This window comes from Salvia splendens, chromosome 10 (assembly GCF_004379255.2).
Source record: "Salvia splendens isolate huo1 chromosome 10, SspV2, whole genome shotgun sequence".
In the NCBI taxonomy this organism is placed as follows: Eukaryota; Viridiplantae; Streptophyta; class Magnoliopsida; order Lamiales; family Lamiaceae; genus Salvia; species Salvia splendens.
The window spans coordinates 15787538-15814321 of NC_056041.1; the positions used below are offsets into that span (position 1 = coordinate 15787538).

A 26784-nucleotide genomic window follows, 5' to 3' on the forward strand; every position below is an offset into this window, starting at 1 on the left:
ATTACACAAACAAACATAGAAGCTCTATCTTTATTTCATCAACTTATTCTTTTTTTTTCTGTTTTTGTAAAGACCTCGACTTTTGTGAATTTGGAGGTCGTCTTTTTTTTTTTTCTAAGAACTTCATTCTTTTCACGTTACATGAAGTCTAGAGAAGTCTACTCTTTACAGTCCACCACCCCCACACTCACAACTCAAAACACCAAGCTCAACTTGTATTTAGCACCCAAATAGTAGCAAGGTCAATTGATGAGGCTAAAATTAGGCTTTTTTCAGTGGCTAAGTGTTTGGCTAAGTGTTTACACAAAGAATAAGGAAGTAAGCTCAAGGTGGCTTCTAGGGGATCAAGTGATGGACTAGGCATGTGATCATTTGGCCATAGAGTTCATCCTAGTGCCTTATCCTCCCAAATCGTTAACACAAACGAACGCAAGCACTTCACTCGATAAAGCAAATCAATCCAAAATAATTTCCACAAGTCGTGCGATTTTCATACTCTCCTCAACTCAAGAAATCGGATGTAATCACGACATGCTTTTCAAATAGATTCATGCACCCATTCCATTCATCCTAGGCTTCAAAGTTCAAGTAAAATTAAGTAAGATTTCCTAACCAGAAAGCCGAAGATAAAGCATGCACCCGTCAACTACATAGATTCAAAACATCTTTATCACGCAAAACACCCAAAAACATACGTCACAAATCATTCATAACCCCCCCAAACTTGAATGCATCATTGTCCTCAATGCATGCAAAGAAGACAAATAAAGTAAAGGGAAAGGAAACTCCCCCAAACTTGGCATGACGTCCATAGTGCATTCGGGTGGGAGGGTGGGTGTAAAAATCCTTTGCAGGTGTGCTTCCTCCTAAGCTCCAATCCTAACTCCCAGTTGCTCCTACAAAAAGAACAAAAACTACAAAAAGAAACACTCAATTCAAAAAAACGTTAGAGGAAAGAATTGAGCAAACAAAACCTCCAACATATGAAATCAAAAAAAAAAAAAACAAAAAAAAAAAACTTGGGTTGCCTCCCAATCAGCGCCTTTGTTTATAGTCGTTGGCTCGACCTTCTTCATCCTTGGTCTACACTTTCGGATTCTCTAGTGTGACCACCTCTTCTGTCTCCATGCCACCTTCAATTCCAATATAAGCCTTAAAGCGTTGGCCATTCACCTTCCAAATGCTCCCATTCTTCTCATCCTGAACATCCACAGCACCATAGGGGTATACCTTGTGCACCACATAAGGCCCCCACCATCTTGACTTGAGCTTGCCCGGAAACAGTTTAAGCCGAGAGTTGTACAAAAGGACCCGTTGTCCCTCATGAAATTGACGAGGCTTAATGGCTGCATCATGTACCCTCTTAGCACGCTCTTTGTAGAGATCAACACTCTCGTATGCATGAAGCCTAAACTCGTCCATTTCATTCATATCACACACCCTTTTCTCGGCTGCAACATCATAATCCAAATTAAGCTTTTGCAAAGCCCAAAAAGCTTTATGCTCAAGCTCTACCGGCAAATGGCAAGCCTTTCCAAAGACCAACTTGTATGGTGAAGTTCCAATCGGAGTCTTATACGCCGTTCGATATGCCCACAAAGCATCATCTAACTTTTGAGCCCAATCCTTCCGAGACGGCCTTACAACTTTCTGAAGCACCCGCTTTATCTCACGATTGGATACTTCAACTTGAACACCATACTTACCTAGGAGGTTCTCAAATAACTTATTGCAAAAATGAGTTCCTCCATCACTGATAATGGCTCGTGGTGTCCCAAAGCGGTTAAAGATGTGACTCTTGATAAACTTCAGCACCACTTTAGCATCATTGGTCGCCGAGGCCACTGCCTCTATCCACTTAGAAACATAGTCAACAGCAACGAGAATGTATTGCTGCCCATTAGACTTGGGAAACGGTCCCATGAAGTCTATTCCCCAAACATCGAAAAGTTCTACCTCGTGAATATTATTCATCGGCATTTCATTTCTCCACGAGATATTGCCGGTTCTTTGGCAACTGTCACATCTCTCTACATAGGCTTTTGCATCCTTGAAGATCGATGGCCAAAAGAATCCGGACTGAAGCACTTTAAAAGCCGTTCGTCGTGCTCCAAAGTGGCCGCCATACAACGAATCATGGCATGCAGACAAAATCTGAAGGTGCTCATGCTCTCCAACGCACCTTCGAATAACTCCATCACTACAAATGCGGAAGAGAAACGGATCTTCCCAAACATACGTGCGGGTGTCACTCAAAAATTTCTTCTTTTGGTTAGAAGACAACCCTTCTGGTATAATGCCCGTGACAAGGTAGTTCGCCAAATTGGCAAACCACGGCACATATGTTTCCCGAGCCTCCACTTGCAACACTTGCTCGTAGGGAAATTTCTCATTTATCCTTTTCTTTCTTTCATCCTCCGTCTCTTCCAATCCCTCTAGTCTAGAGAGATGATCAGCTACCAAGTTCTCGGTCCCCTTTTTGTCTTTAATCTCCACATCAAACTCTTGTAGTAAGAGGATCCACCTCACCAACCGAGGCTTTGCATCTTTCTTATTCATCAAATATTTGATAGCTGAATGGTCCGTGAACACTACCACTTTCGTGCCAAGTAAGTAAGCACGAAACTTCTCGAAAGCATACACAACTGCTAACATTTCCTTCTCTGTCGTGGTGTAATTCAGTTGAGCTTCATTGAGTACTTTGCTAGCATAGTAGACGGCGTGTAGGACCTTGTCTCTCCTTTGGCCTAGAACGGCCCCCACAGCATAATCCGAAGCATCACACATCAACTCAAACGGCTTTGACCAATCGGGTGTGATAATAATAGGAGCTTCGACTAGCTTTTTCTTCAACAATTCAAATGCCTCAAGGCATTTCCCATCAAAGACGAACTTGGCATCCTTTTCAAGCAAGTTGCAAAGTGGCTTTGCAATCTTTGAAAAATCTTTTATAAACCGTCGGTAGAATCCCGCATGTCCAAGGAAACTACGGATGCCCTTCACATTTGTTGGGGGAGGTAACTTCGAGATCACATCAATCTTAGCCTTATCCATCTCTAACCCCAACTCCGACACCTTGTGTCCCAACACTATACCCTCCTTGACCATAAATTGACACTTTTCCCAATTTAGCACGAGATTTGACTCCTCACATCTTTGTAGGACCCGTCTCAAGTTTTCTAAGCAAAAGTCAAATGAGGATCCAAAGACGGAGAAATCATCCATGAAGATCTCCATGATGTCTTCATTCATATCGGAAAAAATTGCCATCATGCAACGTTGAAATGTAGCCGGTGCATTGCACAACCCAAAAGGCATCCGGCGGAAGGCATACGTACCAATAGGACATGTGAATGTCGTCTTTTCTTGATCTTCCGGGGCAATTGCAATCTGATTGTACCCCGAGTATCCATCTAGGAAACAGTAATGGGAATAACCCGCAATCCTATCAAGCAACTGATCTAGAAATGGCAACGGAAAATGATCTTTTCTTGTCGCCTTGTTCAACCTTCTATAGTCCATACAAACTCTCCAAGAGTTTACTAATCGAGTTGCTAACACTTCATTTTGCTCATTAACGGTCACGGTTATTCCTCCCTTCTTCGGTACACATTGCACCGGGCTGACCCACTCACTATCGGAAATGGGATAAATCATCCCAAATTTCAGCAATTTCTTCACCTCTTTTTCCACCACTTCTTGCATGAGTGGGTTCAACCTTCTTTGTCTCTCCCTTACCGGCTTAGCTCCATCTTCCATCAAGATTTTATGCATGCATATTGCGGGGCTAATCCCTTTGATATCGGCTATGGACCATCCTAGAGCTTGCTTATGCGACTTCAATAGCTCTATTAACTTCAATTCTTCTTCATCATTCAACATCGCCGATATCACAACCGGTAAAGATTCATCCTCACCAAGGAATGTGTATTTCAGATTTGTCGGGAGTGGCTTCAATTCTAGCTTTGGTGGTACTTCAATTGAAGGCTGCACATCCGCCACGAAAGTATCCACCACACATTCATTCTCGAGACTTGGTTGATCAATTTGAGCATCCTCACTTTCATCAAAATCAAAATCAACTTTAATTGTCGAACCAAAGTCTCTTTCCAAGCTCCCCTTATCATAAACGCTTCCTTCTATACTTGCCGAGCAACGCATCTTGTCAAAGATACACTTGTCGAGGACATCAACTCTAAAGCACGCTTTTGCATCACTAGGATGCCTCATCGCTTTCTCCACATTAATGGTCACTTGCTCACCATTAATTCTAAACGTGACTGAGTTGTCCTTTGCTCCTAGCAACACGTCCCCTGTGGCAAGAAACGGTCTGCCAAACAGAATTGGCACCTCTTTGTCCTCAGGCATATCCAATACTATGAAATCAACGGGGATGACGAACTTATCTACCTTGACCAAGACATCCTCTACTATTCCTGTGGGCTTCACAATGGAGTGATCAGCCAATTGTAGAGCAATGTCGATGGGCTCCATTCTGTTCTCCAGTCCAATGGCACGTGCTGTTTTCAACGCCATCAGTGAGATCCCCGATCCTTGATCCAATAGACATTTGGTGAAAATTGTGTTGCCTATCTCACAAGGAATCACACAACTTCCCGGATCCCTCTTCTTCATGGGCATCATTCCCGAAATCAGTTGTGAGCAATTCATGCTCAATGCCACTATTCCCTCGTCTTGAAGTTTCTCCTTGTTTGCCATCATGTCCTTGAAGAACTTGGAGAACTTGAGGAAATTAGTGAAGAGGTCCACCAACGATACATCCACATTCACTTTTCGAATCACGTTCATCATCCACTCGAAGCTTTTCTCCTTTGGAGCTCTCTTCTTCCTCTTCGGTGGATATGGTGGAGGAGGAATGTGATCAGGGAAGTTGAACTTGCTTTTCGGGTCTAATGCCGGACTTGTCATCAGTTGTCCCTTTGATCCCATCTCTACTTTCTGCTTTCCCTTCTTCTCTGCCAAAAACTTCTCGCTTAACTCGGATTCTACACCATTTTCCTTGCTGCCGGATGCAGCCTGTTCTTGACCATGTTGGGCACCCTGCACCAACGCGGGACTTCCCTTACATGCCTCGTCCGCCCCTGCGTGCAAGGAATGCAAGCCTAACATCTCATCCGCCCCTGCGTGTGAGATGCCGGAAGTACCTTGGCCGTCCATTGATGGTGTCGAATCCAACTCACGACCACTTCTCAAGACCACTGCCTTACACTGTTCATTGCCTCTCGGATTAGGTACGGTATTGCTCGGGATGGTGTTAGGAATCCTCGTGTGTGATGCCGTGGCAAGCTGCCCTATCTGCGTCTCAAGATTCCTCATTGTCGCCTCCATCTGCCCAAACTTTTCCACCGTCCTTTCCTTGAAATTTTCGTTCTCCTTTTGACTCTTAGTCATGAAAGAGAGAATCTGCCCCAACTGATCCTCGACGGTTGGCTTCTTCTCATAACCCGGCGGTTGAGTGTTGTTCCTCCATTGATTTCCCGAGTTGTTGCTAGGACCAGCCTGATTCCATCCCGTTTGTTGAGGCCTCCAATTTTGCTGATTGTTGTATTGGTTGCCTTGATTGAACCCTTGGCGATTGTTGCCAATATAGTTCACATCTTCCACAGGTGGTCCTTGAAGACTTGGGCACTGATCAGTATGATGCCCGCCTTGGCACAACCCACATCTCATCACCGTCACAGCTTGGGGTTGAGGAGTCAGTTGAAGGGATTTAACTGCCTTTGTCATCGACGACATTTGAGTGCTAATGTCCGCCAGTTGAGCCTCAATTGCGGTCACTCTTTCCGCATCCTTTGTAGCACCAAATGTATCTCCTGCTCTATCAGCTCCTCGCCTTGGATTGTGCCAATTCCGTTGATTGTTGGCCAGCCTTTGAAACAAAGCCCTCACCTCATCATGCGTCAAATCATCCAAGTTCCCGTTTGAGCCTGCAGTGACTAGTCCCGTGCCCTCATTGTTGAGACCTTTGTAGAATTTTAAAAGGTCATGCCCCGGAGCTAGTCCATGACTTGGGCATTTCCTTAGCAATTCAGTGAACCTCTTCCACGCTTCCGCGAAAGACTCATCATATTTCTGTCGGAAGGTAGTGATCTCCTCTCTCAACTTCTCAATCTTCATCGGAGAGTTATATTCCAAGAGGAACAACATCTTCAACTCTTGGAATGTGGCTATGTTGTATCCCGGAATAGAATCATACCACGCTCTTGCCTTCTCCCTCAATGAGAATGGAAATAAGGCCCTCTTAATCCGATGATGCTCCACATTTGGAGGTCTATGAGAATTTGTCAGCTCGTAGAAGGCATTCAAATGGCTCACCGGATCTTCATCATCCCATCCATGAAAAAGATTTCCTCCATTCACCAAACTGATGTAGTGAGGTGGAATGTTGACGTTGTCATTTGCGTAGGCACACTCCCCTGGGTACTCAATTCCCGATCTCAGAGTGTCGCCAAACCTCACCACGGGTGGTGGAATCTCATTGTTATCTGCCATTGATTCACCGTCTGAATCCTGATCCCTTTCTTCACCAAAGAGTCGGTTACTTCTGAATGGACTCGAATAGTCCGGGAAGATCTCAAACTCTGACCCTCTAACCTTACTTCTTCTTTGATAACAGAGTAGTCCAAACGGTGGTGTACCCTGTGATCGCGTGTGCATTCACTTTTTATTTTTTATTTTTTATCCTGCGCAACAGAAAATACACCAAACACAACACAATATATTTCCTATTACCGAAAGCGAGACCTCTCGACAACTTCGGGGTAAGTCTTATGGAAAGTGTGTGCTTAAGTGAACAACTAAGCTACCTAAACTAAGAGTTAAGAAAAATATTACCTAAAATAATACACTCCTTCGTCTTCAAGTCCGGACGTGGTAGATGGCTATCACACCGTAGAACACGAACAATGTACCTAAAAAACTCAAAAAGAAAAATCAAACAAAACGAAATGAAAACTAAAACAATTAAGCATAAACAAGCTATTGCCTCCCCGGCAACGGCGCCAAAACTTGATGCGATATTTTAGAGTTCTCAAACAATGTATAAAGATTATCAAGTTCACTTATTTAAACTCTAATAATACTACACTACTGCAAGAATACAGTATCGTAGTAGTATTTCAAGTGTCGATCCACAGGGAGGCGAGATTGCTTACACTTAATAGGACTACACAAAGCATGTAAAGATTTTGTTTTGATTCTGAGAAGGTTAACTAACTTAAGCTACTAAAGTGAGGTTTTTAACACGTGAAGACAAGTCACTCCAAGTTGCTCTCTAAGCTTGCGTTGTTACACACCATTACAACGAACCATATGACGGGATTAGAATTATCAACCTAATCGCGTGCACTGAACATGTCTACGACGTATAGTTCACAGTCAGCTGAACACTTGTTCCATGAACCAGCTTTCAACGACATTTAATTCCTGCAGACGCGCGGGAACAAATGTCGTCTACTATAATTACTTACCTAATCCACTATCAATTTATCCCCTGAACAGTTCTAAATCGATAGCATACCAACAAACGATCAATCCTAAGCTATGTTAAAGAGACGATAGTTAAGATTTAACAACACTACATCATTAGCCAAAAACGTAGCATTTTAATTATCAAACACATTGTTGGTATCGAACATACGATTCAAGGTAACAAATGCACAAGCCTAGATTACAACTTGGAGCAACAAGAGAGTCTAGCCTATACACATAGTAGAATGTAGAAACAAAACCATAGGTGTGTGGCTCTCTTCGAGTGGAGTCGGGATTCGGGAATTGATGGTTGGAATAACGGTCGGAATGCCTTCCTTCTCTTCTTCCTCTCCTCCTTTCTCTCCCTCTGTCTTTTTCTCTGTCTCGCCTCCCCCTCACCATCCGTTTCCTTTTTCTTTTTATTTCCCAGCAAAACTGCCGAGAAAACTGCTGAAATGCAGTTGCGCGACTGAAACGCCCGACCGGGCGAATTCAAAGGGTAGAAACGCCCGACCGGGCGAAGTGCTACTGGAGGTATCGTGGGGAAACGCCCGACCGGGCGTTTTGTGTCGTCAATAATCGCCCGACCGGGCGAACTTTCTGGAATCCTCATGCGTAACGCCCGACCGGGCGTTTTTGAAGCTCAGAATCGCCCGACCGGGCGAATTCCTTATCTCTGCATGCTTTGCCCATTTCACCTGCGAACTTCCAGCTTCCAACTCTCCTAAACTTCCCTACAAATACACTTTGATGAGTTACAAGTACATGGAAAGTGTGTAGTTTAGGGGGGAAAAGTATAAGAAATATGCTTCGCATCAACGGTGCATCTAACTCGTCCAGCACGGCGACCGAGCCCCCGCTAGAGGATTACCGCCGGGCTTCAATGAGGTTCTAGCTAGACAGGCCTCAATGCGCAACCAATATGACCATGTTCAGGTCATGAATGACATGATTGAAGAAGTGTGGGCGCGTAACCGCCGACACTGAGTTTGCGTATTTTTTTAATTCGTATTGTAATGTATTAATTTCTACAAATGAAATAAAGTTTTTTCCCAATTTTTATAATTATTTAAATATTTAAATAAAATGAAAATGTATAGGGCGTACCACATTGCAGGTGGGGGCATGAGGATAAAACTAACGACATGGCGCGACTACTGCGCATTAGGGCGTCCCATCGCTAATATTGGCCTTAGAGAAGGAGGATCAGAGAAAAGGCTACAAGAAAAGCGACAGTTGAGTTATTGACCGAAAAAGTAGCTAAAGAGAAGCCCAAAAAGCAATCTGAAACTGCAGGAAAACTGTCTCCTCCTTTACTCAATTATTTTTGGCAGAAGCTGAGAGAGAGAGAGAGACACTTCTTCTCTGTTTCACACTCCCCAAGCTGGCACCATGGCCCATTTGTCAGGTCTCCCTCAACATTACACCACACACACATTCCCATTGATTACTACTTTGCATATTTCCAAGAAAACTATTGTTTCCCTGACCCCCTTTCCAATTGCCCCTCCACTGTTTTCCCACAAATAAAAATCCAATATTTATTCATTTTGGTGCATGTGTGATTGAATTTTCAGCTCAGCAGATGTGATGAGAGAGGTGTAGCCTTCAAGAAAATGGAAAAGGGCTCTTCCTCCTCTTCTTCATCAGGTGGTGGTGGGGCTGACTCCATCAATGGCTTGAAATTTGGCAAGAAAATCTACCTTGAAAATGTGGGCTCAAGAATTGGGGGTGTGGGGGAGGAGGAGGAGGCGCCGCCGCCGCGTTCCCCGGCCAAGAAGGGGAGGACTGCGGTAGTGCACGGTGGGCAGCCACCTAGGTGCCAAGTGGAGGGGTGTTTGGTAGATCTGAGTGATTCTAAGGCTTATTATTGCAGGCATAAAGTTTGTGGTGTGCACTCAAAATCTCCAAGGGTGATTGTTGCTGGCCTTGAGCAAAGGTTTTGCCAGCAGTGCAGCAGGTATAATCTTTTTCTTTTCTTTTTTTTTTTAATTTAGTTGTTTTGTCTTTTTCAACATTCAAGTTTTTCTTTTTAATTATCTGTTGTGAGTGAGACACATGTAAATGCATAATCTTGCTTTATCTGAGATAAGATTTTGTGGTCCGTGCTAATAATTGTTTCTTTTTCTGAAGGAATTTGGATGTGATTGTGATGTGCATTGTGTATTCATTTGCTTTTGGAAAACTCAAATTTAAGTTTGTTGTGATGTGGTGCTCCATAGTCCATTCCATTTTTCTTTGTCTGGACATTATTGGCTATGATATTTGTGGGACTGAGTTTTTATTCTATGGATTGATGGGAGATTATAAAAATGTTATCTTGAAATGGAAATGATTTGTTTTGGAATGCTGTTTTTGGTTGCCTATTTACACCAAGCATAGTGTTGTTAGCTATAAAGGAGTAATTTTTTACTCTTATGGGTAGGATTTGTTGGTAGTGTTAGTTATAAAAACACCCTATACACTAGAGGAGAAGTGTTTTTGTTCATGCTTGTATTCGTGTTCTATTTGAGTTTTCTGAGATTCTACATTTGAAATAGGTGGAGGAAGGAAAGATGGTGTAGATGAGGTATATAAGTGGGTGGCTTGTGGTTCGTGTCTCTGCGTTGGTCGGGGCATCCTAACCCTATTCGTACAACCTTACTTCAAAGAGTTAGAAATAGGGACATCTAAGAGTATAGCTTAATTCTCTGAACTTTGCTGATGGTTCTTGAATAACAACATGCCTTGGTAGCATTTTGCTTGCATCTGCATTCTTGATTTTATACTCCTAGTTTTGAGCTCGTAAAGAACATTCTAGAACGCGTTGCCAATCCAAAAACATGTATTCATATCAGGTTTTAATTATGTGATGTTAAACTGTTTGTGTCTTGGTAACCTCTTGTCAAGGTTTTTTTGACTTGATGTCGATGCTGGCATGGATCTGAACCACGGTCACATTTAGCGCTTCTTTACCTTGTCGACTTAGCTATCGTCTACAGCTTCTGTAGTTCTACCTTATGCTTATCTCTGTCATGGACTGAGCATGAAATTTCAATGTTTGAAAAACTTGAAAGGTTCCATCAACTGCCCGAATTTGACCAAGGGAAAAGGAGTTGCCGGAGGCGCCTTGCTGGACACAACGAGCGCAGGAGGAAGCCGCCCCTCGGCCCTTTACTGTCATCGCGCTATGCAAGCCTCTCTCCGTCAGTGTTAGCCGGAGGTCTAGAGGCGGACATGACAGCCTACTCAGCATTCGGTGGGAGAGATCCATGGCCCGAATCATCAAATCAAACAACGAGCAGGGGAAACTTCCAGTTTCCCTGGCAGATGAGCTCACAAGCAGCTTCTCCTCCACCCAATCTTCTGCAAGGCTCCACAACAAGGATGAGTTACGCAGCTGCCGAGGACTGTTTCAGTGGGATCCCCGACTCAACCAGTGCTCTCTCTCTTCTGTCAAACGAGCCATGGAGCTCGAGAAGCCAAACCTTGGATCTTGGGGTCAACAGCTTTATTGCCGGAAACGGTGCAGCCGGGGCCGACCCAGGTGGGTCAATCGGTCGATATCCTTCATGGGATTTCAAAGGTGATCACTCTCTCCACGAGATGCCCCCTGATATGGGGTTAGGGCAGAATTCTCATTCTCACCCGACCAACAATCCTTACAGCATGGACCTAAGGTTGGCTGGGCCAGGTGACGGGCGACGCCACGAACTTGAGCCATCCGGTGGCTATGATTCTTCCAGCCACCACATGAACTGGTCACTTTGAGCCTTGTTTCTGTGTTTTTTTTGTTTTGTTTTTGTTTTTGTTTTTGTGGTTGTGTTGTGTGCCTTTAGACTAAGCTACTTGATGATGCAATCTTAGTTAAACTAAATTTTATGTTTAGATTTGGTTACGTTTAAGTTTTTCTCAATTCTATTTTTGTTCAACATTAGGTTTTGTACTATTAAATAAAAAAATCTGAGTCATCAATTACTAATTTTGGCTTTGTAAGTTAGCCGTGGAATCGTTAAATTTGGACCAAAATATATTGTGTAGAATCAGAAGCTAATACTAATACACTTGAGATAAAGAAAAATTGGGCAAATTTACGAGATGAATTTTGGACTTTAGTCAGGATATAACATACAGTTGAATACAGCAGCCTACAATAGGTCTTAATGAGAAGCAACTCTCATTATTATCATTCACGTACCTAAAATTTGGATCTAACAAGCATTATTCTACAGTTACACAGCATATAATCCAGTAACAAAATACAGTACAAGAAGATGACCTTAATTTTGTGTTCTATTGCATCCACACGGAGCTCAAAGCTTCGAAGTAGCAACCCCGACAGATCCAAGTCCCCAGCAGCCACTGGCATTGGAAAGAAACATCAAGAAGTGCTTGAACTATTCAGAATCAGTCATAGCCATGGTTGTTCTGCCTTGGTTATTATTCACCGTGTAAGCAGTAGAGCTGGCGGATATTGCCTGACGCTGTAATTCATAGAAAATTGAGAATCAGAATGCATCCATGTTCTACATGGTCATCTAGGAACAAACGAATAAACCAAACTGTAGTCGGAAAGAGGAACATTATGAAGGACAACTATTGCCATCACGAAGAGAATAATTGTTGGATAAACTATTGAAGGAAAAGATATATCTCCATGCAAACATTCAGCATTAAACCAGACATTACCATATAGCCAGTCCTTGAAACATGAATGGAGAGCACTTGACAGCTCCCGTTTCCTGTTCTCTTCAAGTTGAGATTCCTTCAATATTTGCTTAACTTCCTCCAAGCTTTTGGCCTGTTCAAGAAAATATATGATCAACATAACATGAGATATTGAATCGAAAGCAAAACTAGCCAACACCATCAAATGCCCAAATAACATAATGTTTAAGCATACTTTTTTCTGCTTGGATGCAAGGTATGTATCAGGTAAAGGGAAAGGGTTATCTTTTGTGGAACCAGATTGTTCACCTTCCAACCAATTTGGAATCTGAGGATGACAAGAAGATATTAGTATGTAACAGAAATTTACATAAAACGAAAAGGATTACAGACCAACAGGTCCTGTAAGAACTACAAAACCAAATGGTAAAAACACTCATAGATAGCATTCTACACTCTGACCAAATAATGTGGACTAGAATAATGGACCCTTCAACAATCCTTGGTCAAATATGGCACATACCACAAGGTCGGTTAATTGATCAGGGTCCACGCGTGTAGCAGATTCAGCTTGTGCATCCGACACACCAGCAGGATGTGATAATGAATCATGTGGATCAACCGCTCCAAGTGCAATGGATTCATCCCACCTGTTGATGTTAGGATCTATGCCAACTTGATTCAGGTGCTCCCCCAGTTGTGAGTAGAATGTATTATATGGAGCCACCTATTCAATATTAAAATTAAAATCAAACATAAATAAGAGGATTCTTGTAGCCAAGGCTTTCAGTTTTCTATTTGACAGAAATATTATTCCAATAACTCCTTTTTAGGTAAAGAAGAAACCCAAACTTGTTTCAATCCACATATTTGTATATGCATAGTTTAGTGTAGTTAATGACCAACCAATATTTGAAGCATGGACAGTAGGATTTTAGTATAATGATCTCAGGGTTAGACCAAGTTAAAATGAAACTAACCTGCAATTTATGATTGTCACCAACAATGAGGGGTTGCTGATTGACCCCCAAGAAGAATACACATTCACGACAGTTTGCTATGCAGATACGCCTTGCTGCAGTAATAAGATGAACACGTTCACAGTGTTCAACCCTAATGGCCTGTAAGAGAATCACTGTTTTTACACTGACATGTACTGCATCGTACTAGAGAAATCACATTACGTACTGATCAGGAACTCAGTAATCATAATCCACATCTATAATTGGCCATGATTTAAACCTAGGCTCGTAGCACATCTAACATAGTTTAGAGACCATTTAATATGATTAAATGGACAATATAGCCTTTAGTAGTATCATTATTTCAAGCCATATATTATATCAATATACATATAAATGAATACCTTGCCAACAGCTCCAATAACAATAGTTGCATCAGAGCATCCATAAACTGTTGCATATTTGAGTGGCGCCAAAATATAAATAACTGATTCATGACAATTGACAACCTGGACAAACAAAGCAAGCAACAAGGAGGCAACCTCTTGAATTAATTTGCACGTCATTCAGATATAAAGCATAGGATAACTGACACATGAGAGAGAGAAAATATGTTGTACCATAGACCATAGTTAATACAACCATGATTTCACATGCTAAGTTAAATATACAAAATAATTGTCACTCTTCAGTCTTCATAATAAATCTTTGGCTCAACATGAATGTCAGAGTCAGACTAATTTGAAAAAAATTCTTCACCTCTTTCATATGGGAGATCAAGTGGTATGTATAACATGTAGAAAAAAACAATAATAAATAGAAGTAACACTTCATATTCCGTCGCATGCTAACTAAGGACAGAACTAAATCCAACTGTCCATTTAACAGGGATAAGCACAATTAAGCTAAAACAACGCTGCACCTTTTACTAAAAACAATATGTCCGTCGTCAGTGAATTAGTTTGCAGGCTGCAATATGAATTAATCAGTGCATATGCATTTTTCCATGATCTGTAGTTATGTACCTAAGAGCTTAAGACCAGATTGATTGTGCTAATGCATCACAACAGTAAGTAAGAAAGATTGTGGATGGTAAATGACTTGAAAGTGTAAAAATATTCACCTTTACAGATGTACCCTTATGATCAGATGCTTGTTTGACACATGACGATTTGGAGACCCCCTCAATGAAACTTGGACCTCTTGGACTGCTTGACGGTTTCATGGTAGTGCCAACATCAGCCATTTGAACATCCTGATCAGAACTACTGGGACCATTTTCCTTTGGGGAAACTCTATCAGCAATATGCTCCTGGGTAGAGGATATACTTTGGAGAAGCCAGTCAAGAACTTGCGATGCAGGAACAGGAGCAGCTGGCATGTCAGGATCTGAATTTGCGAAAAAAGGAGTAATTTGGCTCAAAGGTATTTTAGCAATACCCTTCTCCCCAAAGTACACCAGAAATCCAAGATGCTCAAATTTATCCATGGACAAGACCTAGCAGTAAGAATTAAAGATTACTCACTTCAACAGAAAGGAGAAGTTGGATAATTGGATTTTAATTTCAAAGCTTATGAAACCAAAGAAACCAAAGAACACAACCAAAAATAGAGTAGCGACCTGTTTCTTACATGGATGTATTCACCTCGATTCTACAGAAATAAGGGAAGAACAAGACAACAAAATTCACATACCAGAGAATCATCGCCTTCCCCTTCTGTGGAATCTGCCAATAGAGAAAGAATATTGCCAATGTGCTTCTGCAAATAGGACAGCTGATGGGCCTCTTCATCTGCTTGAGATGGTATAAACCTACGACTATTGCTGCGCACCAACTGCAGAAGATAACAATAACTGCCCATCGTTACTATTAAACTCAATGCACAATGACAACCATTACACTTCATCCAACAAAGGCAGCCATAAATAGTAATCCTAATTTATGCACAAAAACTGCAAGCACTTGCAAACAAGTCTACAGTTAGAGTTCTTTTCAACAAGTGATCCTACTTTAGCAAAAAAATCACAATAGAAAAACATCAAAGATTAAGTGAAATGTCTCCACGTGATAATCAATTAGTCAGAATTTGATAGGTCCCAAATACAATTGCATCATACTCTGCTGAATAGTTCGAAAACAGCCACCCTCCCCTCCCCTCCCCTCCCCTTATCCCCAATGCGACCCAATTATCAAACAACAACATCAAGTATTTCCAATATTAGCAACGATTAAAAACCTGTAACGGCGAGAGGGCGGATAGAAACCCATCGAAAGCCGACGTCGAGGGCCAGACGTCGGCGACAGATGCGGAATCTCTGTGCCCTTTCGGCAGCAACCTCTTGTAACTCTGTATGTACAAAACAATGAGCAAATCAAACACATTGACCCCAATCGCATCGATCTCCCTGGAAACTCCGGCCTTCAGCAACGGATCAGACTCGTCGTGCAAAACCGACGAAATTGTCTCGATTATCAGCCGCGCTTGCTCGATCGGAATCTGAAGGACTCGAGCTAGGGTGTCCAAATTGACCCGATGATCGGAATCGGAGGAGAGGAGAGCTGATTTGAGGTGCGACAGAGCCTGCACGCCATCGGTGAAGATCAATTTGGGGATTGGGAGGAGACCGTGGTCGAAGGGCTCGCGCCGCGGGTGGAGGTGATAGGCGGAGGTAGGGGTGGCTGGTGGGGGTGGCTCTAATGGCTTATCGTAGGCGGCGGAGGAGGAGGAATCTTCCATGGCGGCGAGGCGGAGATTGAGGGCACAAGTGACTGTAGATTCGGGGAGAAGGATTAATTGAATTAGGAAGATTAGTAGTAACAGAGATTGATAAAGATATCTGCACTGCAGCTATTGATAGTATGTATACTTCTCAAAAATAAATAAATCTTTAAAAATTATAATTTCTTCTTCGTTAACCCATAATCAATAAAAATGGAGCAGGACTAAGTTTTCTAGATATATCAAAATGAAAAAAACAAGAATTTATGACAAAAATAATTATATATCCTCTTACCCGGATTCGACCAAATCGGCAATAATGGAAATTGGTGGAATGATTTGAATGAGACAAAGTTGAGTTAACAACGTCGTCGACATATCCAAGCGCAAATCAGATAGCAATTCATCACGATTGCTAATGCAGCCAATGCTGATATTTCAATTTTTACTATTGAATTGAATTTTTCGGTCTTTGTGATTTTAGCATGAGAAAGATGACAATTAAGAAAACGTGATCATTGTATAGTTGAAATATGGAGAGATATCAAAAAAGCCTTTGTGTTTAGATTAAAGTGTGCGAATCGCGCCTCACCATGGACCATTGTGCGCTGGTAAATTGTTGCCATCAAAATTTACATGAAAAAAAAGGAGGTAGTACTAGTTGACAAGTTGCGTCTTCTTGCATAAACAAGACTTCCCTCTTTATGTCTACTTTAATAATGTTGGAAACTCAATATGTTTGTCTTTATTAATGAAAAATGTAAACGTTCGAGACAATGTAGGATGAGCATGTTGTGTAATCATCGAGAGAATTAATTCAAGTCATTCACGATATAGTATTTAAATTTCTCCCATTTTTTACTTTCTGCAATAATATTTTATTTTCTGCATTATATTTTCTAACATGATATCAGAACAGGTTCGATCACATGGATCGATCACTGTCTCTAAAACAAAAATAACAAAAAAAAACCAAAACCCTATCAGAGAAAGATCAAAGCAGGTGGAGGCTTCTGCGATTAGCAACAGGAAGTTCTTCACCAATAAAGTGACGGCATAGCAAGACCCGACGAAAACGGAGTCACAAGCAGCGGCAGCGACCGCCTCTATGGCTGGCGGCGGCGCTGTAAACGATGGTGTTGCTTGGCTGGAAGGAGACAACGATATTGAGTTCTCCGCGGTTGAATTTCGAACAGACATCGGCGGCGAAGCCCGACCATGGCGAGGCAAAAGCGAGATTGAGCGACAGCAGCGCTGTGGAAGGAACATAGACGGCGAGAGGGCGTTGCAGCGGCGCCAGCGGCGAGGAGGCTGGGCCAAGGCAGTGAATTGTTTGCCCTCGGAGTGAAAGAGCGGCGGCGAATTGTTTGCCCGCGGAGTGAAAGAGCGGGGGCGCTAGACGCCCGAAGCGAACCACGCTAACGACGGTGTTGTATCATCGCAAAATCGAGGAGAGAAAGGCGATGGGAAAATCAGAAGCGGTGACCTCACGAGGCCGCAGTTCTGGCGGAATTGAGAAAAAAGAGAAGGAGGAGTAAGAAGAGATCACGCTGCTCTTATTGTTTAGTTATTAGACTCCAATTTGGGATTTTAATTTCTCATGAATTGGGAGTAAAACTTAGACATGAGGTTGGCTATTTTATTGATTTGAAGATTAGCAGTTGGATAGAACTTGAGAATTGAAAGATAACAAATAGAGTCACGAATTCTCTGGCTGAGGGGGAGGGAACAATCCCAGCCAAAAAATTCATCGAGGTGAGAAGATGAAAGGCCAGTGGCCAACCCTGAGCAACCACGCACGGAGAAGAAGGCTGACTACAGCCGAAGAGAAAGCAGCAGCAGTAAATAAAGGAGTTCACAGTTTGTTTGGCCGAGGGGGAAGGAAGTATCCGACCAAACAATCAGATCTGGCCTGAGAAAGTACCGCCGGAATGGCCTGTGAGAAGCTTGCCATGACCAACAGCAGGGCATTCAGGTAAGAAGACAAAGCAGCCGAAGAATTATCCGACCGAGGGGGAGAGGTTAGCCCCAGCCGGATAATTATTCGAGATGATTGGAGCAACGCCTATGCCAGAGAAGAGAAGATAGATTTAGGCAGAAATGGTTCGGAGAAGAAGTGGCTGTGAACTCACGTTATAACCACTGCCAAACGATTCAATCTCCGAATCAAGGAGAAACTTGCCGAGGACGAAGACGGAGTAGCCAACGTCTGCGCGGCGAGGGGGAGTGAGATAGTGTCGCCACACAGTCGCTGTGAAGAGTTGGTGGGAATGGGATGTCATCGGGAAAAGACCCATGAAGAAACATAAAGGAGACTGATGGTTTCACGTCTTCATTTTTAGAGAAGTAAATTTGGGCCCAATGGTTATTAGGATTACAAAGGAAAAAAATGAAATGAAAATAATGAGCTCATAGTTTGAGCTGGAATGGACTGAGGATGGTCTTAAGATGGCTCCTAGATACGAGCAAAAACTGTCTAGATTAGTTCCTCGATATGAGTCAAAACTGTCTGAATTAGCTCCTCGACATGAGTCAAAATTGTCTAATGGCTTATGGATACGAGCTAAGACTATCTAAGATGGCTCCTTGATATGAATAAACTATCTAGATTTGCTCCTTAACACGAGTTAAAACCGTCAACAGAAAATTGAAGAACTCCTTGAAACGAGTCTAAACTTTCAATAACTCTTTGATACAAGTATAAATTATCTATGATGAATTGAAGAAGCTTTATGATACGAGCATAAACTATCAATGTAAATTGAAGAACTCTTAAATACGAGTATAAATTATTTATCAAACTAAATATCGTGTAAGTTAAGTGTTAAAAAAACTCGATACTCAACTTGAGAGGAGTGTTGGAATAAGGAAATCAATTAATTGGAGAACAAGAAGGCAAGAGATGAAGTTATGGCAAGAATAATGAAGGAAATCAATTAAAGATTGTGGAAAATTAAACCAATAAGATATTTATGGAATTAGAATATATTTTCTATGTATAACTAGAATTAGAGCCTATAAAAGTTTGTGTAACCATTGAGAGAATTAATTAAAACATATCACAATGTAGTCTTTACAGTTCTCCGGGTCTTTGACTTTCTGCAATAGTATTTTATTTTCCGCATTTTTACTTTTCAACAGAGCAGTTACCAACTTGGGGTCTAAGTTGCACTATTTAGGAATAAGTAACATGATATTGCACTATTTAGGAATAAGTAACATGATATTTGTAGATGATCAGCTAGTAGATTTTCTAGGCGTTCAAAGTCCTATTTAGTATATGTCAAATTAAAAAGTAATTTTACTTCTGTTAATTACATCAAACTCAAAATTTTATACAAATTTTAAGTATATATCTCACAAAATTTTTACAGTGGCTCCAAATTTGGAGTTGTTCCATAGAAAAACATAAAAATAAGTTTGAGTTTACAGTATGATTAAAGAAATTTTCTACATAAAAAAATGAGATTTGGTATATGATTGAAGATGGTCTGAGCAACGCAACTGATAATATTGAAATGCACCTATTTTATCAAACAAGGTCGTTTGATTACAAGAGGGATCCTAGACAAGAGCAAAACTTTGCACACAATGCTTGCTCGATAAATGTCTACACCAAAGTGCAGACGCTACAGAGATTCATAATTATATATGTTTTGTCTCTATAGCTTATTATATTTCTCCCAAAATAAACCATCAAAGTGCATATCGAGATACAAATTATTTATTGAAGTAAATATTGTGAATATTTGTTCGGGTTGCGCCGATCGGGTCAATCTGGTTCAGTAACCGTGTCTGACCCGTGTACACAATTATTGTGCGCCTATCTGAGTATTCCTCATAAGTATATTATTTACAAATTTTATTTTTACAAGTACTCTTTTTGTTCCATTCAAAGCAAAATTTATATTTTTTTACATGAGAATTTATGGAGTATTGTTTAGTGTGTTAACTGTTAAGTAGATAAATGTGATAGTAAATGATATAATAAAATAAAGAAAGTGATATTTAGAAATGTTTCATTTAAATATGACTTCACATAAAAGAAAATGTTTCATTTTAAATAAGAAAGATTTAGTTTTTTTAAAGACGAATGAGTATTCTAACCAAAATCGTGATCACACCTTGTGAGTTTGTGACACGATGTGGTTTTTGTGTTGAGCCAGGGTATTAGGGCATTGGCAATGGCGGTCGATAGCAAGGGCCTATCTATCGGCCCCCTCATCGGCTCTCCTAGGTCACCATTGTGGGGGGAGGGCCGATTCCCCCTCCCCAACGCCTCCGCCCTTGAGCCGATATTAAGCCTCAGCCGATTCTTTTTTCTTTTAATTCATTTTTTATACTCTTTATATACTCCATTCCCCACCAATTATTCACATTTAATCTCATTTTATTTTATCTCACTCTACATTTTACTTTTCTCTAGTCACAATATTTTTAATATTTTTATCAATATTTTTAGCTTATTTTTTCTGTATTTTTTATAAATGTAGGATATTTTCTTTTTAATGAAATTTATTTTTTATTGAGTTGTCTTTAATTTATTTTTCTTGCTATTTTATATCATTTTATTTCAGACTAACAACTAAAAGTAAAATATAAAAATAGTGATGATGTGGAAATGCGATGAGCTCTGAGAAAGACTCTATTGCAGGGAATAGGCTTTGAGGTGGATCTGCTGACGTGACATGAAAAATGAAGATAGGCTCTAAGATGGGTGTAACACCCCCTATACGATCGGCGAACGGTCGAATAGGAAATGTCACAATTACGGTGCCATAAATTATGGTCAATTAAAAACCAAACTTAATTCATTAAACTATTAGCAAAAGTTCCAACACTATTTACAAACACAACGGAAGCTATTACAAATATTCAAATACTATACATGCCACATCTAACAGAAATGGACACAAACGCCGCAAGCAGTGACCAGTGACCCACCGAGGATGCAGTGCTGGCGAAGAAACGAAAGAAATATTCAAAGGAATCCCCGATCCAAATAACCTGTAGCACACTCAACACTTCAGCCACAATTCTCTAACAATCAATAATCATACAACTTAAAATTCTTTAAATTCTTATTATTTTGTTTCAATCATCACTACATCTATCATATCATTATTGTCTTATTAATTTCTAACGTAAATTGGACAACAACTGCCCTATAACCAACACGTGCCCAGAATCCAATAGGAGACAATATTAATCCCAAAACATATCAACAGTCATCAGTATTCATATGAAATGTCAAGTATTCCACATGATATCCACACATCAACACAGACATATCACAGACGTCATCACACGTATCAACATACCCGTACCAGTAGTCAAATCTTCGTCCACGACTTCAAATTTCCAAACTATGTCATCAGAACGGTATAATAATACAAAACTTCACATATGTCATAAATTATGTCTGCAAGTCTCAGATTTTCAATATTTATATCAAAACTCTCAACAGAACCATGTAACATAATACATTTTCACGTATAAGATATTATCATATCAAATTATAACAGATGTTTCACATAATCGCATATTATAACTCATATATTGTCATGCACATATTGTCACATATATTATCACGAATATTTTGATCGACATTACACATAATTTCACACATGGCCCCTTAATGTGCCTAGTGACAGACTAGGGTACGCGGACCAGATCATACCACCCATTTCGGATGCAGACAGATAATCCCGGGAACAGACCACCCATAGGGTGCAGATCAGACAGATCAGATAACAGACGATCCTCGCTTCGGTTATCCAAAAGACGAGAGATCACAGATGATGCAGCGCTGCTGTCCTATGGCATGCCAATTGTACCCACAGAATACACTTAAGCACGAGGCGTAAACACCATCAAATCTACTCATTTTCATCTCAATATATATTCTCAACTATTTCTAATATAACACATCAACAACTTATTTTCACACCATATCATATCGAATTTATAGATTAAATTCTGACATTCTCAAAACCATATCAGATTCCCAACAACACAGACAGATCATACCTCATCACAGATAGATAGATAGATCAAGCATCATCACATTTAATCATATTTGTATACATCTCATCATCATATATCATTTATCATATCCTCCTTAATGCTCATTTCCACATTACCTACAGTTACAACCATATTCTTCCCTTTTCACATCTCAATGCCAACTCATTCAATAATTCATCATATTCTCATGTTTTACTTCATAAATCTTTTATCACATAAATTACTCATAATCTACTAAGATAATAATATATCAACACATACAGACAAATCAGACCTCATCACAGATAGATAGATCAGACATCATCACATTTAATCACATTTATTTCCATCTCCACAACGTATACTCTTGTCACATATTTCATTATCAAATCAATCAACAATCCATCATATTCTTATATTTTACTTCATGAATATTTAATCACATAATTAATCATAAATTATGTAGACAATAAGTCACGTAATAATCACGGAAAAACACGTAAGAGAATTAGGCCATTTAAGTGTTGAGCATAATACCTGGATGACGTTATTTCCAAACCTTTCCATTCGACATTTCTTCTTTCGCCGATCCTTTTTCCTTTCATTTGCTACATTTGGGTGTAGCTACCTCATAGAATTATAACACAAATTAATTTATCGAGAAATAATATTACTATAAGCTAAATTCTCCCCTTTATCCTCATCTAATATCCTAGATGAAAGTAATTCCATGATCTGCCAATTTACTTTTAATATATCCACTACATTGGACTGTTTTCTCGTTAATGTTATGTAATCATTTAAAAGGCTTTAGAGGCGCAACCTAGTATTTTCAAATACCCTTGGAAGTCTAGTTTACAAAGCAACAAGATTCACTTGAAAATTCCTAATGGGTCGAGAGATATTCTCCTTTTACCACAGACTACCAAAATCTAGCAGTTTCTGGCAATAGTTTCTACACAATTTTTATAAATAGTATTTGTACTATTTAATAAATCACAAAATTCAGAGAACAACTAAACACCTTATAGTTAATTTAGAAAGTATGCAGTCAAGTTTTCATCGAACTTAAATTCCCTGAATATTTCGGATAACACATACCAAAACATGACAAAATACCAGAAATTTTGACAGTTCGTAGCTGTGTTGTTATAACAATTTATACACATAGTAAACGAACTCCTAAATTCTCCATAAAATTCAGGAATCCTCTAGACTCATCATACTTATTATAGAAATTGTTAAACCAAAGTTTCCACTATTATGCTCATGCCAAACAATTCGGATCAGGTCACTGAAAAACAGGGGATTAAACCTTGTTGAACAAATTCTATTTCAATTCATGTTAACTCAACTCTTAAATCATTTATTTCATCTATCATGAAATCTAACCACCAAATCATAAACCCTAAGGTATATTTTCAGTCTCAACATCAAGTTCATACCATGGCAATTTTACTTTGAAATTACCCATCAAAACGTGGCATACGACGTCCATACACTGCGTATTCAACAATTAATCAAACATAAATCCATGTATCCATCAACACCTATGTAGCTCGAAATTTTCAGATTTTTAACCTCAATATGAATTGAATTTCATGTTATAAAAATAGTATAGGAAGAAAGACCTTACTTGATTTCATAACGTTTACACGATTAAATCGACGGTTTGACAAAAAATCGGGGTGAGACTTATTTGAGAACCTCACGCTTTTTCCTCTCCCATGGTGGACGGTTTTTCTTAGAAAAATAGGAAGAAGAAGAAGATAGTTTTTGGTATTTAATTTAGTCTTCATCAATTATTGCAATGTATGGAAATAGTTTTGCCATTTGGCACCTTTTTATTAAGCCACATGTTATACAATTTCTCTAGAATTCTCTTTATGTTTCACACTTAAAAAAAATGAATTCATCTCATGCCTAATATACTTTAAAAAAACGTCACTTTTTATATAGGACATTAGATTAGTTTAATTAATTTAGAAAGACCATTATGCTCTTCTATCGCGTTTCCTATACGGGCACCGATTTAATTCTAATTTCTTGCTCAATCGTACTCACATTACACTTATTTAAGACTTATATTTCAGTACTCCATGATTGATTGAATTATCAAAATTTATTTTGTTATTTTATTTTGAATTATTCGCTGAAAACCCTAATTTCGGCGATTTACAGCACTAGAAATTCACTTTTCCGTCTAAGGTGGATTTTGGGGCATTACAACGGGCTCCGGAGATAGGTTCTTATTGTGAATGCCCTTAGAATCGTAGCCCTAAACATTTTTAGCCGACTCAATAATTACAAAATTTGACTTATAAAATATAGATAGAAATCGAATTTCAATTGTAAATAGGATGAGTATTTTTGTCATTTAGACCCGTATAAACTTATACATCTATACAAATTTAACATTGACAAAAAATTTCTATTCATGCACAAATTTAATGATTCACGGTTACATATATTATGTTTTAAACTCTCTTTTTTCTCTTTCTAGGTGGAGTATTTAGTTCCGTTTAGGGTTTAGGGTTGGACCCTAAACAATGCAGTCGTCATACCACAAACGGGTTGGACCCTTCACCGCCGCCCATCGAGTCTGGAGCACACCAAATGCCCGCTCCACATCCTTGCGCGCTGACTCCTGTCGGCTTGCAAGGTAGACCTTTTTATCTTCGAGCGAACATCTAATTGTCTTCACAAAGACGGGCCACTTAAGGTATATCCCATATGATGTTGGTTGCCGTTGGCGACAAAACTGATGGCCGGACCAATGCCCTGGCACTGCTCGTTGAAAAGGGGCGACGACTGGAGGATGTTGACGTCGTTGTTCCCTCCCGCTACCCCAAAATATGCATGTCAAATCCAAAGCTGGTAGTCTGCTATCGCTTCGAGGATCATTGTGGGATTCTTGCCTTTGAAGTCGGTCGTGTAGTGACCCTTCCAGGCGGTGGGGCAGTTCTTCCACTCCCAATGCATGCAATCTATACTGCCCAACATCCCAGGAAACCCGTGCACCACCCCGTGCATATCCATCAGTTCCTAGCAGTCTTAGGGGGTAGGTTTCCGCAGGTACCTCTACCCGAATATTTGAATGATGCCCTGACAAAAATACTTGAGACAGTAGCGAGTAGTCGTCTCGCCGATGTGGAGGCACTCGTCGAACATGTCAGCCCCGCCTCCGTAAGCCAACTGCCTAATTGGAGCAGTGCACTTCTGTATAGGCGAGTGACTGGGTCTGCCACTCGCATCCTCCCTGAATCGAAAGTACTTGTACCGACGCTCTAAAGCGTTCACGATACGCATAAATAGGTCCTGGTGCATCCTAAAACGCCGCCGGAAGAAGTTGTCCCCAAATCGCGACTGATCAACGAAATAGTTGTCCAACAACCGTTGGCGTGCAACAACGTGGTCGCGGTGTACTACAGCTCGATGCTGGATGGGGCGAGGTACTACCTGCTGCTGCTGCAAAGCCTCCCTCATCAGACGATTTATCTCAGCGGACGTATAGGCCTGTATCTGTTTGCGGATTTGCCGCGCTGCTTCACTATCCCAGCCGCCACCACCGCACCATTACCACTGCCACCCGCACCACCACTACCACTAACCATTTCGGGATGTCGAGAACTGTAGAGTAAAAGAAGAGAAACTCGTTAATACAAGTGGTGCGAATGAAAACGAACCGAAATGAGCCGTATATATAGATTTAAAAAAAACGGTCTCGTCCGTGCGCTCGTCCGTCGGGTGCCCGCAATAGCGGACGAGACGACGGACGAGCTGATGTACGAGCGGCAAACCCGACGGACGAGGGGTCGTCCGCCCAGCTCGTCCACGACACTCTCGCCGGTCGCAATAGTGGACGAGCGCGACGGACGAGCAGCTCGCCGGTCGCTCGTCCTCCGTCCCGTCCGCCATTGTGGATGCTCTAAGATAGAATCTGGAGAAGTAGTGGGGCCCATACATTGAGCCCAGAAATAAGTAAAATTGATGAAAGTGAAATTTGTTGGGCCCAATCCATGTAATTAATGCAATTTGTGTTCCATAATTCCCAAAATAGCATTTAATCTCTCATAATTAATCTATAAATGCTTTAGGAAGGAACTTAACCTATCAATATCAAGATGTGGTTGGATTAATGAAAAGTTATCTACTCAAATTAAATTGCTTCTATACGGAAAACCGCAATCTTAAATTACATAATGAAGAAATAAAATCACCTTCTTTAGCAAAATGGATCTACATATGTCATGTGCTCCTATAAAATCCAGATAATTGTACGAAACTTGAAATAGAAACCCTTTCCTAGATTGAATAATACTCCATCATTAAGCAAAAAACTTACAAGGTTAACACTTTTGGGGACAGATATTTTGGTTAGTAGGTTTTAAAATGTTCCCCAAATCCTATAGTTGAATCAAAATTTATTGAGTCCATCAAGTGAATTTTGTAAGATTTGAAAACAAATTATGTTTTATGTATCAAAAAATATTGTAATCTATTTCAAAAAACCAGGCACTTAATTTAGTCCTTAACGGGTAATTAATTCGACATTAAATCTATGCAATTCAAATATATAAAAAGTGGTGTACTATAATCTATTGTTTAAGAAATAAAAATGAAATTGAGTGATAAGGGGGTTCATTCAAAGTAAATTAGTCGCCGCTCTACCAACTGAAGATAAGTATCACTGCCTTAACTTGACGCGTATAAGCTCTAAACGAGATATTTTTTTTATTGATATGATAAGCTAGATAACTTCACCGTTATCCACAAAAATATGCATATTTGTTTTATTATTATTATTATTATTATTATTATTATCAATTTATTTTCTACACATGCATCCATCTAAATAGTGTACTGTCACATTTATATTTGTATCAAACACATTTTCGACAACTCTTGTCTATACATAATTTTTATCGTAAAAAGTACTAGTAGTATTATTTTATTG

At 40.2% G+C, this 26784-nt stretch overlaps 3 protein-coding genes, 1 long non-coding RNA gene and 1 other non-coding gene across 9 annotated transcripts; 2 read left to right on the top strand and 3 right to left on the bottom strand.

Annotated features, from left to right (window-relative positions):
• Positions 1–1032: 1032 nt before the first annotated feature.
• Positions 1033–8737, bottom strand: LOC121753129. 2 transcript variants are annotated; one of them, XM_042148314.1, is made up of 2 exons: positions 8599–8732; positions 1033–6932 (listed from the first exon to the last, which is right to left on the bottom strand). In XM_042148314.1, the coding sequence occupies exon 2, from the start codon at positions 6676–6678 to the stop codon at positions 1084–1086; it is 5595 nt and encodes a 1864-aa protein (XP_042004248.1). In that variant the 5' UTR covers positions 6679–6932; positions 8599–8732; the 3' UTR covers positions 1033–1083. The 2 variants fall into 2 exon arrangements, 1 of the variants encoding a protein (XP_042004248.1); XR_006040352.1 differs by lacking the exon at positions 1033–6932 and adding an exon at positions 7582–8225 and having other exon boundaries at positions 8599–8737.
• Positions 6020–6126, top strand: LOC121753465. Its single transcript, XR_006040439.1, has one exon. It is a non-coding gene; the product is annotated as a small nucleolar RNA R71 (small nucleolar RNA).
• A 21-nt stretch (positions 8738–8758) lies between the features above and the next one.
• LOC121753131 (squamosa promoter-binding-like protein 17) lies at positions 8759–11386 on the top strand. Of its 2 annotated transcripts, XM_042148318.1 has the most exons (3): positions 8759–8899; positions 9069–9451; positions 10548–11386. In XM_042148318.1, exons 2-3 carry the CDS (start codon positions 9108–9110, stop codon positions 11239–11241), a joined length of 1038 nt encoding a protein of 345 aa, XP_042004252.1. In that variant the 5' UTR covers positions 8759–8899; positions 9069–9107; the 3' UTR covers positions 11242–11386. The 2 variants fall into 2 exon arrangements, with proteins under 2 accessions (XP_042004252.1, XP_042004251.1); XM_042148317.1 differs by having other exon boundaries at positions 8849–9451.
• Positions 11387–11541: 155 nt separating this feature from the next.
• LOC121753130 (TBCC domain-containing protein 1-like) lies at positions 11542–16303 on the bottom strand. Of its 2 annotated transcripts, XM_042148316.1 has the most exons (10): positions 16117–16303; positions 15339–15871; positions 14796–14936; positions 14224–14598; positions 13505–13609; positions 13119–13259; positions 12662–12865; positions 12374–12466; positions 12160–12271; positions 11542–11954 (listed from the first exon to the last, which is right to left on the bottom strand). In XM_042148316.1, the coding sequence occupies exons 2-10, from the start codon at positions 15837–15839 to the stop codon at positions 11911–11913; spliced, it is 1716 nt and encodes a 571-aa protein (XP_042004250.1). In that variant the 5' UTR covers positions 15840–15871; positions 16117–16303; the 3' UTR covers positions 11542–11910. The 2 variants fall into 2 exon arrangements, with proteins under 2 accessions (XP_042004250.1, XP_042004249.1); XM_042148315.1 differs by lacking the exon at positions 16117–16303 and having other exon boundaries at positions 15339–15969.
• Positions 16304–20614: 4311 nt separating this feature from the next.
• On the bottom strand, positions 20615–23607 carry LOC121750149. 2 transcript variants are annotated; one of them, XR_006039822.1, is made up of 3 exons: positions 23464–23607; positions 22365–22451; positions 20615–20828 (listed from the first exon to the last, which is right to left on the bottom strand). It is a non-coding gene; the product is annotated as an uncharacterized LOC121750149 (long non-coding RNA). The 2 variants fall into 2 exon arrangements; XR_006039821.1 differs by having other exon boundaries at positions 20615–22451.
• Between the last annotated feature and the right edge of the window lie 3177 nt (positions 23608–26784).

Coding starts and splice junctions, on each gene's coding strand:
- LOC121753129 (XM_042148314.1), bottom strand. CDS start 6,678: ATGCACACGCGATCACAGGGTACACCACCGTTTGGACTACTCTGTTAT.
- LOC121753131 (XM_042148318.1), top strand. CDS start 9,108: ATGGAAAAGGGCTCTTCCTCCTCTTCTTCATCAGGTGGTGGTGGGGCT. Junction 9,452..10,547: donor TTTTGCCAGCAGTGCAGCAG/GTATAATCTTTT, acceptor AAAACTTGAAAG/GTTCCATCAACTGCCCGAAT.
- LOC121753130 (XM_042148316.1), bottom strand. CDS start 15,839: ATGGAAGATTCCTCCTCCTCCGCCGCCTACGATAAGCCATTAGAGCCA. Junction 14,937..15,338: donor CCGCCCTCTCGCCGTTACAG/GTTTTTAATCGT, acceptor TATCTTCTGCAG/TTGGTGCGCAGCAATAGTCG. Junction 13,610..14,223: donor ATAAGGGTACATCTGTAAAG/GTGAATATTTTT, acceptor TTGTTTGTCCAG/GTTGTCAATTGTCATGAATC.